This window comes from Rutidosis leptorrhynchoides, chromosome 2, assembly GCF_046630445.1.
Source record: "Rutidosis leptorrhynchoides isolate AG116_Rl617_1_P2 chromosome 2, CSIRO_AGI_Rlap_v1, whole genome shotgun sequence".
In the NCBI taxonomy this organism is placed as follows: domain Eukaryota; kingdom Viridiplantae; phylum Streptophyta; class Magnoliopsida; order Asterales; family Asteraceae; genus Rutidosis; species Rutidosis leptorrhynchoides.
Genome location: NC_092334.1, coordinates 467,602,468 through 467,613,916, shown reverse-complemented (window position 1 = coordinate 467,613,916; position 11,449 = coordinate 467,602,468). Strand labels below are relative to the sequence as shown.

Sequence of the window (11,449 nt, the reverse complement as noted above, 5' to 3'; positions counted from 1 at the left end):
AGGTTACTTTCGTCATTTCACCCTAAAAGATATTCTTATTCATAGATATGTATTCAAAGTTCCAGATTTTCCACTTCCTTCAACCAAATTCCCCATTCACCTCTCCAGATTCTTCCATCACTTTCTTCAACCTCACCACCACCATCGTCATTCATCCCTTATCTCTCTATCCCACCAACCTAACCACTACCACCGCTGCTAAATACGTTGACCACCAACCTACCCAGCGAGGTGGTAATATTACAATTGAGCAAATTCATTTTACTATTCACCAACAGTAAGGTTACTTTCGTCATTTCACCCTAAAAGATATTCACATTCATAGATATGTATTCAAAGTTCGAGATTTTTCACTTCCTTCAACCAAATTCCCCATTCACCCCTCCAGATTCTTCCATCACTTTCTTCAACCTCACCACCACCACCATCATTCATCCCTTATCTCTCTATCCCACCAACCTAACCACTCCCACCGCTGCTAAATACGTTGACCACCAACCTACCCAGCGAGGCGGTAATGTCGTTACCGGTGAAACATCACCCTCGCCACCATCGTTACCGGCGTAACTACCAACGCCACCGTCGCCGCCATCAACAACGACGTAATTCGCACCAACCATTAAACCCATTACCGCCGCCACTTATAACCCGGATTTCCAGGTAACTCCTGACCAGATAAGTTTATTATTTTATTTAAGCAAAATATGATTTTTATTACTTATAATATGGTACAATCATGGGTATGCGATAGCATACCATAACCTAACGAGAATAGCAGAGTACATATATAAACAATACATTAGAGACTAACCAGACTAATTTTACACAGTAAGTCGATTGCAGGAACTAACGAGAAGACCAGATAAGTTTATACACTACAATTTGTAATCTAATTATTAAAAAATAGGATTCAGAGCATTAACTTAGGAATTATATATTCTGATTTGTGATACTGTGAATGTGAACATGGAGATTATGATTCAAATTATTTCAGTTCAATCTGTGAACTATTATTTCGAATTATATAGAAAGATGAATACATATTTTGGATATAATAAATTTAGTTTTGATTTATACTGTTTTTTTGTATGCCCTGCTTTTTTGGCCGCCTTCGGGTTACGGTTTGGAACTAAAAAAATTTAGGTTTAAAGTTCTCGGTCATTACAGTGATTGAAGAGGTGTTTAACGGCTGAAATACTTTGGTATGGCTCCATTATTGATAGTTTCGATTTATTCGTTCTTCCTTAAACTTGCTGCGATTTTGGTATATGCTTCTAAAATTGATGGTGATTCTCTCTTATTTGCAGGCACATTATCTATTGTTCTCTCATTTACTCTGTTTTCAGGTGACGTCTTGGCCTTTTAAGTTTAATTAGACATTCTTATGATATGATCTTTTTCTTTGCACATGTTAGTAGCCATCTTCCATTGCATTTTAAACGAATTAGGTATAACGTCGTCTACAAAAACGTCAAAAGAAACATAATGTTGAAACGCCTTTGTCCTGGGGGTGGGGTTTACCTGGTGTTGTTTTGGGTCGTGGACTTCCCTTCGCTTTACATGCATTGAGAATGTTAATTTATTACTTTCTTTACTTATGCATCATAGTTAACATTTGCTTAATACCCGCGTAATGCCAACAACATTTATCTTACAGATTACTATGCTGATCACGCATGTTTTTACATGATGGAACAACCAGTTTGAGTAGCCGGCCTGAGACCTAACGAGTCAAGCATGCCACTTAAGCCGTGAGTATATTGCACTTGGATTGGACGAGGCATCTGGAACCCTACACTTACCAATTTCTGCTGTGTTTTATTTGATCCATATGTAGGTTACCTTTCCTATTATTATATTTCCGCTTTCCAGTATATATTATTCCTATATCCTGAAAAACAAAACTAAATTCGATACTCACGTTTAACAATTCTTCATTCAAGGAAACACGAAACCACTTTCTTTTGCTTAACTTTGACACAAATTTGAGCCTCATTTATCTTTTTGATATGTTTTTTCAGTCTTTGCTGCTTTTGTTATACAAAGGTTAAATATACGAGGGAAACAATTGCTGGTGCTGATTTGGAGGTACTTACTACATATTAAATCTGCTTAATGTTCTCAGGTTATACGCAATTGCTTTAATATTTGTTTAGGTCTGCACATTGGTCGTCTATTTTGTTACTAAAAATACATTAGTTCTAAGTCATTTAGTCATTTGCACACTGCTTAAGTGCTACTCGCGTAATTTGTTATTGCTTTGTGGTAATGCTTATTAACACAAGGGCCCGTTCCTCTATGAATGACATGAAGAACACCGCTCCTCTATGAATGACATGAGGAACATAAATGTAGTTGTTTGAAAGTGGTATGCTTAAAACGCTTAGTCGCTAACAATTGTTCATTCAGTTGTGATCGTTTACATGTCCAGATAGTATTCGCTTTAAATTTTATGTAAGTGTGCACATTGACTATGTTTTTTGTGAGTCAAAATACATTAGTTTCAACTCATTTAGTCTTTTGTTTACTGTTTTAGTATGGGCCTGTGCACATTGACTATGTTTTTTGTGAGTCAAAATACATTAGTTTCAACTCATTTAGTCTTTTGTTTACTGTTTTAGTATGGGCCTGCCCAAACATATGTAAATTATAGATATACAGTAAATTGAAGTTTCTCTATACAAAGTGGGTTATATAGCCATTCTATTTTGGGGGGCTGCATTTGTTCTTTTGGTTGTACTTAGTGGAGACTTATCAAATAGTGTAAAATTAGAAAATGTTGAAGAATTTGCACAAATATTATTGAGAATATAAGAGAAGGTATTAATAATAAAGTAAAAAATAGCGACATTTTAGCATGTCGATCATAATCATCACCATGATGTTGAAACAAAGAATGTTTTGGTGAAAATTCAATTCAATGAATGTGGGATACAACTTCTTGATTGGGTTGCGGTAAAAGTTATTGATGTTGTTGATCGTGTTATCGCGATTAATGTTTGTTGAAATTCTGGTAAGTTTTTTTAATTTAATGTGATTAATGTTAACGAGTATGTTTCGACTATTGGCAAGAATTTGTGTTAAGTTTGCATATTTATTTATTTATTTATTTATTTATTTATTTATTTATTTATTTATTTATTTTTTTTTTTTTTTTTGCAGATTCTATTCCCAACTACAACACTTTGCTTGATGATTATTTGTTCCGTTGATTGATTTCATACATAAATATGTGCCTTCTTACCGTTATAGTTTTTTCCCTATCAATAATTTATGTTATCTCTGTTATCCGTTTTCAACAATATTTTGTAGAATAACGATTCTGTGATATTTGTGATATTTTTCTTTTCGTCACTAACACCCCTTCCAGAGCGTTTCTAGCGTTACTAAGTAGCTCTAAGAGTACCTCATTTTCGAATTGATTATTAAAGATGCTTCTGCTTCAGTTCCTTGCTTTACCCGTGTTGAAGTTTTGCTTTTGCAGGTGAGTTGTTGCATTCGTTTAGAGTTAGATTTGTTTAAGTCTTTGCTTTTGCTGTTTAAGAGGTTTTGATGTGGTTTATTATATTGTTGTTATTTGTGTTTGCAATTACTGGTACGTCATCTGGTAGTTCATTGCTATTAAGGCAAGCTTTCATTCATTTACTCATTTATTCTTGAATTTTATGTAATTGGTGAAATAAAGCAATCACTACTCAGTCATGAATCTTATGTAGTTCGTGTTAATATCAAATACTGATGCTGCAACTCGCCTTTACAATGATTGCTTCATATGTTATATAAATGGTATTTGCTTCCGTACTTACCAAGTGTTTCTTCCTTTTGTTACTTCCTACTTTGTATCTTATAAACTGACATGATTGTACAAGTTACATTGTGAAATGAACAAGGCGTGAATTTCAACATTGAGGCTTTGTGCGTCTACATCATCTAATTATGCAGAAAATTTGGCACTGAAGGTAGGTTGCCTCATTGAAAAGTGTGTTCAGTTTTTATTACACCCTATACAACTATAACTTTTGTGAAGTAACATACTTTTGTCGGGTTTTTTTGTAGTTGATTAAAGGAAAGTTGCAGACCATCAATTCAATTTGATGCACATCGTAATCCAATTTATACGTTTGATATTTGTACTAGCACATGTGTTGGCAATTATGTACCAAAAAACAATGCAATATATGTACGACACTTATAGCAACTGCATTTTTGAAGGTGGCCGCAGCAAAGCGCGGCTGGCCACCTGCTTGTTTAAGAAAATACTTTGCACATAGTAATTTCAACGTTACCTTTTGCAGATACTAATAAGAAAGTATACCGAAAATAAATGGATAAAGTAAATATATTGGCCATTTATTTTGGGACTGTTAAGACTTTTGATTCTTTCATTTAAAGTAAAAGGCGATAAAAAGCAATATAGTCATTTGAAAGAAGTTAAGACAATTCTAAAGGAAAACAGGGGAAAACAGTTTTTAGTTTGGACCCAAATCTTCATCAGTAAGACAACCAGACCAAGAAAAATTAATAAGACATCCTTTTGTTGATGCCAAAGAGTTTATGTTGATGATTTTAGTTTCATTCAACGATCATTATTTTAGGTAGTTACAATTTATATGAAAGCAAAGATTATTGAGTTATACTTATTAATGAATTTGGTGAGTGTGAAGTGTATGCCCGTAAAAGTTGACTTGATAATGTGACGAAAATAGTGAGAGTCAAGGGGGTGGCCCCTTATGGGGTCAAGGGGTTGCGGGGTCCATGGGGCAGCGCCTCTGGCTGCCAATGGATTTCCAACCAAAAGTTACACAAATGTAACCATTTTTCCTGCCAAAATGAAGGATTCCACCCTTTCGTTTTAAATGCCAATATAATATAATTTCATAATTCGGTTTTAGAATTTTTTTTTCTTACACACGCAGAACTTACAGAATACACATTTTCTTTGATAATACGATTTGTGATTTCATTGCTAAAGAAACAAATTGCGCTTTTATCTTATCCCGAGTGGCGATTTCAGGATTATAACTCAATGGAGTCCCGAAATTTTTTTCAGTACTAATTATATTTGAATAATGTTTTAGTGGTAGTTTACTTTCAAAAAACTACGAATTGAAAAAATTTATGGGGTCCGAGTAGTTAAATTTAGTGATTTCTTATAAAATTTAAAAGATAAACTATAAACCTGAAAAATATACGGGGTCCTACAATTAAATTTAGTGGTGTCCTATAAAATTTAAAGAGTAATTTCTACTAAAAAATTAAAACTAGTGGTGTCCTGTGACCCCACGGAACACTTACTAGAGTCGCCATTGCTTATCCCTATAAAGATTTCGTGAAATCAATACAATCATTAAGTCGAAATACTTAATAGATAAAGTGATTACACGATTTAAGAATTACTCCGGACATTCAAAACAACCTTGTTTCTATTAGTCTATAAAATCAACATCAAAATCTTACTCCGTATTTGTTTATTTGTAGACTATAAGATGTTAATCTATAAATTTAATGAATTTATTATAGATAGTGAAAGAATTATCGCCATGAAAATGTTGATGTGGAAGTTATTAGAGAGTATCGGATTCCGTACTTTCTTTGTACCCATCCCACAATTTCACCACTTGCAAACTTTGCCTTTTCATAACTTATTTCGTAAGAATAACATAAAGTAATGTTATATTGAGGTGTTTGTAAATGTATAAGAGCATCATTTTTCATATTCCCCTAATATATATATATATATATATATATATATATATATATATATATATATATATATATATATATATATATATATATACCCTGTAGAATATATGTTATAACTTTTTATCATAATCGGTGTTTATATTATATGTAGACCTGAATCGAACATACTCCGTATTAGTTTAGTTTTTAGAGACAATAAGACATAATGGACTTTTTATCATGTGACAATAAATAAAAACTGGTTTCATGCACGTGCAAATTGTAGTGTAATGTGATTAATCAAGTTTTTTCTTCGAGTATCAGTCACACATCATAATATTTCGTTCATTGTATTACTCCATAATTATCATTATCAATTATCCAATCATCAATAATAATAATACGAGTAATAAATGACAAATAACGGTGTAATTTTAACTTGCATTGGATTATATACTCTGCATTACCACGCCTTTTAATATCAGAAAATACAGAAAAGTTGTATCTTGATTCATTGTAGATCAAAAGTTACATCCTTAGTCCTCTACTTTTAGTATTGCTATTATCCACCACTAGTTTTTTCAACTTCTAGGAAATAAAACTTCGAGTCTTCTTTGTCTATTGACTCTAGCAATAAAATCATCAGCCAATTTGTTCAACTCTTCAGCAGCCAAACTTACCTCCTCTAAATTCTCACAATTCAGTTTCTTAACTATCATTATCTCGCCTCTTTGACTCTTATTGATCCCCTTATCTCTTTTGCTTCCATCGTTTGATGGGGACAAAACTTGAGCCTTTGGGATCTTGCATTTGTACCCGTCGTAACAAACATCTCCATACTTAGCACTTAAAGCCTTTGATTTAGAGGTGAAAAACTTTGATTCTCCCACTAGAAAAATGACAATGAGGTTTCCCACAACAAATAAAACCTTGCTAGTGAAGAAGAATGAACATATCTTTGGGACGGATAAAAAGAAAACGACGTTGAATGTAGCACAAAATGGTGGATACCACAAGGGACTAGAACATAATAACATACAAGATAACGTTGAAAATGAGTATAACAAAACGGTACCCACAAATTGTTGCCTCTTGTGTTTCTTGATGGCGTGAATCTTGTAAGCATGTATTCTAAGAGGATCCATTTAATACAATGAGCTTTCGAATTGATTTGGAAGTATATTTTGGTTTTGAGATGGTTTTATAGTTCATATGCAAACTGAAGTATAGAGCAACGTTTGTAGTTTCATTTATAGTGATGTAAAAAAGGTAGTTATTATATTGGTGTTTTTCATCTCAAGATCACATGCCGCTTTATTGTGGTTTCTTTAGATTATTTTAGACTATTGTATGTGTTGCCTTTGGTAAAGTTGTGTTGAGATATTGATTATTTAGTGTTGAATTATTGAAGTGCTTTTTCTTTTGTTTATTCTTCTCGAGTTTAAGTATTTTAATGGCAATATATTAAACGGAACATCTAGCAAGAAGCCCACAAGAAATTACAACGTACTCCGTATCCCAACAACTAAAAGCGAGTTTAAGGAGTTGCACGTAAATATATACAAATACATAAAAGATAGTTTGATTGCTTCACTAAGAAGCAGTTGTTAATGGCAAACATAATCTAACTAGTTTAAAGACCCGTGAATTCACATGTTGTTTAAAAGTATATATAAAATGATGCAATTTAAAGACCGTAAATTCATTGGTTTGTTTAAAATTATATTGAAAACGACTCAACAGCTCAACTTAAGGAAAGCAGATTGCATATATTGAGCAAAATTCTCACATACTAAACCATATTTAGATTTTACTTGCAATTTCATGAATTTATGCAATTACAAATTTAAGGTTACGTAAAGAAGGAAAACTAACATAACTATTGTCTAAATTAAATAAATTCCAACTACTCATTTTGACATTTCATTAAACACCTAGCATACATATGTAAAAAATTGCAAAAAAAACCAAAAAACCATCTTTAACCTGTGCAAAAACTGAGGGGCAATCCAGACCCAAAAATCCTCTTAATATGCTCTCCTTAACCTGTGTAAAACTCTCTGTTTTCACCTATTAGGTATTCAAAGTGATTTATGTGGATAAAAAACTTTGGGCAAGACATCAGGATTAACCCATTTTAAGAGTTTAAGTGGTAAACCTTCCCAACCTGAACGGATTCATCTTCAACGCCTAAAACTAAAAAATAATAGTAGGGTTAGAACTCAACCTATCATGAACACCGTTACAAAATTCATTCACATCGCAAAGATAAAATCACTTGTGACTAAATTTTTCTTTGAAGAGATTTGAGTTACAACTAAAACACAGGAATTGAAAGTTGGTATTCAACTATTTATATGTGCATACTACGTACATGTGCATACTACATACATAATGAAAAGTGAACCAAGATTTTTTTTTACAAAAGATAATATTACGTAACAACTTTTATGCTATTATACTTTAGCTAAATTTCAGACCTTTAGCTGTTATTCATGTTTATTGATGTATCACCAATCATGATTAACACATTTATAATTTTGTATGGACCTGTACAACTTAAATTCAGGTTAAGCACAACCTAAAACCAATAGTTCGATATGTACTATAACATGTGTTAAAGCCTACTCATTAGAAATCACAAAGTCGGCCAAACACAATGTAAGCCAATTATAAGATAATAAATATAATCATAATTAACAATTTTGAACAGTGATGCTTACACTTAAGCAGTATAAGGGCTGATTGACACATGGTAACTAAATCTATACTAAAAAGTTATAAACTGTTATTACACCAGCTGAATATTTAGTAACCTAACTTTGAATTACAATAAACTTATAGTAACTGAGAAGCAACAATTTAGTAAGCTAAATTCAAAATCGCCTAATGTCATAGTACATTACATTTTGGGTCAAGATTGACATGTGTGATAATTTTCATATTAAGACTTTGAAATTTTTTAAGGCATCAAACTTTATTGATATCCAAATAATTTACAACTTGGTTTGATCATATACATTACAGTACTTGACAACTATGTGCTATAAGAGAGAGTCAAAAATATTAAAATCACATAAGTAAGCCAAAAGCGTCAGGATGTACAAAGCAGACCCAAACTAAGAAGTGTGATGTACTATAAAACTGGATGGTTCACTTGAAGCATCTTTTTAGTAATACTTTGAGATGGAAATCAACTTTACAAAGAGTTACTGGTTGTGAACCTTTCAGATGTACATAAAATGTTATAACTTACATTTAGTTTTTTATTTTTAGACCCACCCAATTAGACCCCTGTACAAAGCAGACCCAAACAGAATAGTGTGATGTACTATAAACTGGATGGATCATTTGAAGCATCTTTTTAGCAAAACTTTGATATAGAAATAAACTTTACAAAGAGTTACTGGTTGTGAACCTTTCAGTTGCACAAATAAATGTTATTATTACATTTAGTTTTTTTATTTTTAGACCTACTCAATTAGACCCATGTACAAAAAAACGTTATAACTTACGTCCATGTTTTTTATCCTAATCTGCACTATTTGAACTTCTATTAACTCAGATTATGGGGATTTATCAACTTTGAACTTCTATTAACTTTAAAGATGGGGATGTATCATCAAGTGTTATCATCCATCTCAGTATCTTTGGTTTCACTACTACGAACTATTATAAACTACAAAGACACCTTATAAATAAAAATAAAATCTGAACATACCAAAACATAGACATACATTCAGAATTTTACCCCTAAAGATTTAAACATAAACATTAAGAACTTGCATCGATCACTATGCCCAATGGTACAACGAACATTTGTCATCTGCACGGGTACAACGAATAACATTATTTTAATCAGAATAACAAACATGCGTTAAAGGCTAAATCACTAAGTAACATTGGCATTGTAAAAAATTCTTGGAATGTATCCAAATCAGAGTATGTGTGGTTTGTATGGACCTAACATGAAACATAAAACTATAGCGATGAAGTCAAGGGAGAAAAAACAAAACTCGAATTTTCATTTAGGCATTTAATCAAACACTTGGTATTCATATAAAATATTTGGCATTTCAACGAACACTTGTTGTTCAACAGACATATATAAAGCTCATATCATCCAACGTCAGATTCACCGACAAAAAGTTCATAAAAGAAAAAATATAAGATATGAAACAAACCTTTGAGCAGCGTTAGTGGGTTTCTAGCATCCATTTAAGTCCCAAATCAAATTCTTTCAAGATGTAATTAGAAATTCTGAAAATTAGTATTCAAAAATCAATATTAAGTCGATAGAATATTAACATAGAATCAAAGATTTATACAAAAGATTTAATGGAAAATCTAAACACAAACCTGATTTTGTTAACAATCGAAGATTTATTAACGAATTGCAAACATGATTTACACAAACGAATACAAACATTCAAAGCTTTATACAAAAGGTTTAATAAAAAAAATAAACACACACATGATTTTGTTAACGATTGCAAGTGTTTAAAAGAGAATAATCATATCATTAACGAAGAAAACTTTTGAATGCTTGCTTCATTGTTAGATTTGGCATATAAAAAGGATGAATTCGAATTTGAATTTGAAATTAGTAGGATTCATAGTTAAAGCTGCAAAATATCACTCCGTATTATTGTCCCAAGACAACAACAGGCAATATTTTCAACAGATTAGAGCACAAGGTGTACGTGTCGATTTTTCAGTGTCAATTTCAGTGTCCATTTTTGACACTGAAATTGACTGACAGTGTGTAAGGTGGAGGTGTCCACAGTGTCGATTTCAGTGTCCATTTTTTATTTTTTATTTTTTTAAATTGAATTTTAAATATTGTATTTAACTAATTTAATATAAAAACAAAATAATTGATTAAAATTCATAAAATAAACTATTACATTAACTAAAATTCATAAAATAAACCATTACATTTATTAAAATTCATAAAATAAACTAATACGTAATAAAATTCATAGGTCGTCACGAAGATCCCACAAATGTTCAACCAAATCAGATCGTATGCCTTCATGCACTTCTCTATCACGTAACTCCCTCATTCTTCTTGCTCGAGCGTCGCACCTATCGATCCACGTACGTTGTATATGTTGGACGGGCTCAACTACCCAATCATTCTCAGCAAGGTTGTATCCATTGTCTTCGATAATGATGTTGTGTATCACGATGCAGGTGTACATTAGTTGTCTCATTATATTCACCTCGTAAGCTCGTGCGGGTTGCTGAAGAATATGCCAACGGCCTTGAAGGATCACAAACGTTCTTTCAACATCTTTGCGAGCACTCGCTTGTTTCTTAGTAAAGTAAGTACGTTTTTCGTCAACGACACTTGAAAATCCCTTAACAAAGGCCGCCCAAGTTGGGTAAATACCGTCAGCTAAATAATACCCCCTGCTATAATGAACCCCGTTTATTTCATAAGGAACGTCCGGCATTTCCTCATTAAGCATTGAGTTGAACAAATCACTAGTGTTTAGCACATTAATATCGTTGTTTGAACCCGCTACACCAAAATACGCATGCCAAATCCAATTATCATACGAGGCGACCGCTTCAAGCATAATAGTTAGGTGACTGTGATCACCTCGCATATACTGTCATCTCCACGCAACTGGACATTTTGCCATGCCCAGTGCATACAATCTGTGATGCCCCGTACTAAATCATCACGTACGGACCATCATCAACAGGATCATTACAAGGTTAAGTACTATATGCGTTTTCAAAACAGAGTTTGCATTCA

General features: G+C 32.5%; 2 protein-coding genes across 2 annotated transcripts; both read right to left on the bottom strand.

The window, feature by feature from the left end:
- Positions 1-6,263: 6,263 nt before the first annotated feature.
- LOC139889358 (uncharacterized) lies at positions 6,264-6,827 on the bottom strand. The gene has a single exon (XM_071872317.1). The coding sequence runs from the start codon at positions 6,825-6,827 to the stop codon at positions 6,264-6,266; it is 564 nt and encodes a 187-aa protein (XP_071728418.1).
- Positions 6,828-10,661: 3,834 nt separating this feature from the next.
- On the bottom strand, positions 10,662-11,297 carry LOC139889357 (uncharacterized). The gene has a single exon (XM_071872316.1). The coding sequence runs from the start codon at positions 11,295-11,297 to the stop codon at positions 10,662-10,664; it is 636 nt and encodes a 211-aa protein (XP_071728417.1).
- Between the last annotated feature and the right edge of the window lie 152 nt (positions 11,298-11,449).

Excerpts from the sequence above, each read along its gene's own strand:
- LOC139889357 (XM_071872316.1), bottom strand. The coding sequence starts at position 11,297 with ATGCGAGGTGATCACAGTCACCTAACTATTATGCTTGAAGCGGTCGCC.
- LOC139889358 (XM_071872317.1), bottom strand. The coding sequence starts at position 6,827 with ATGGATCCTCTTAGAATACATGCTTACAAGATTCACGCCATCAAGAAA.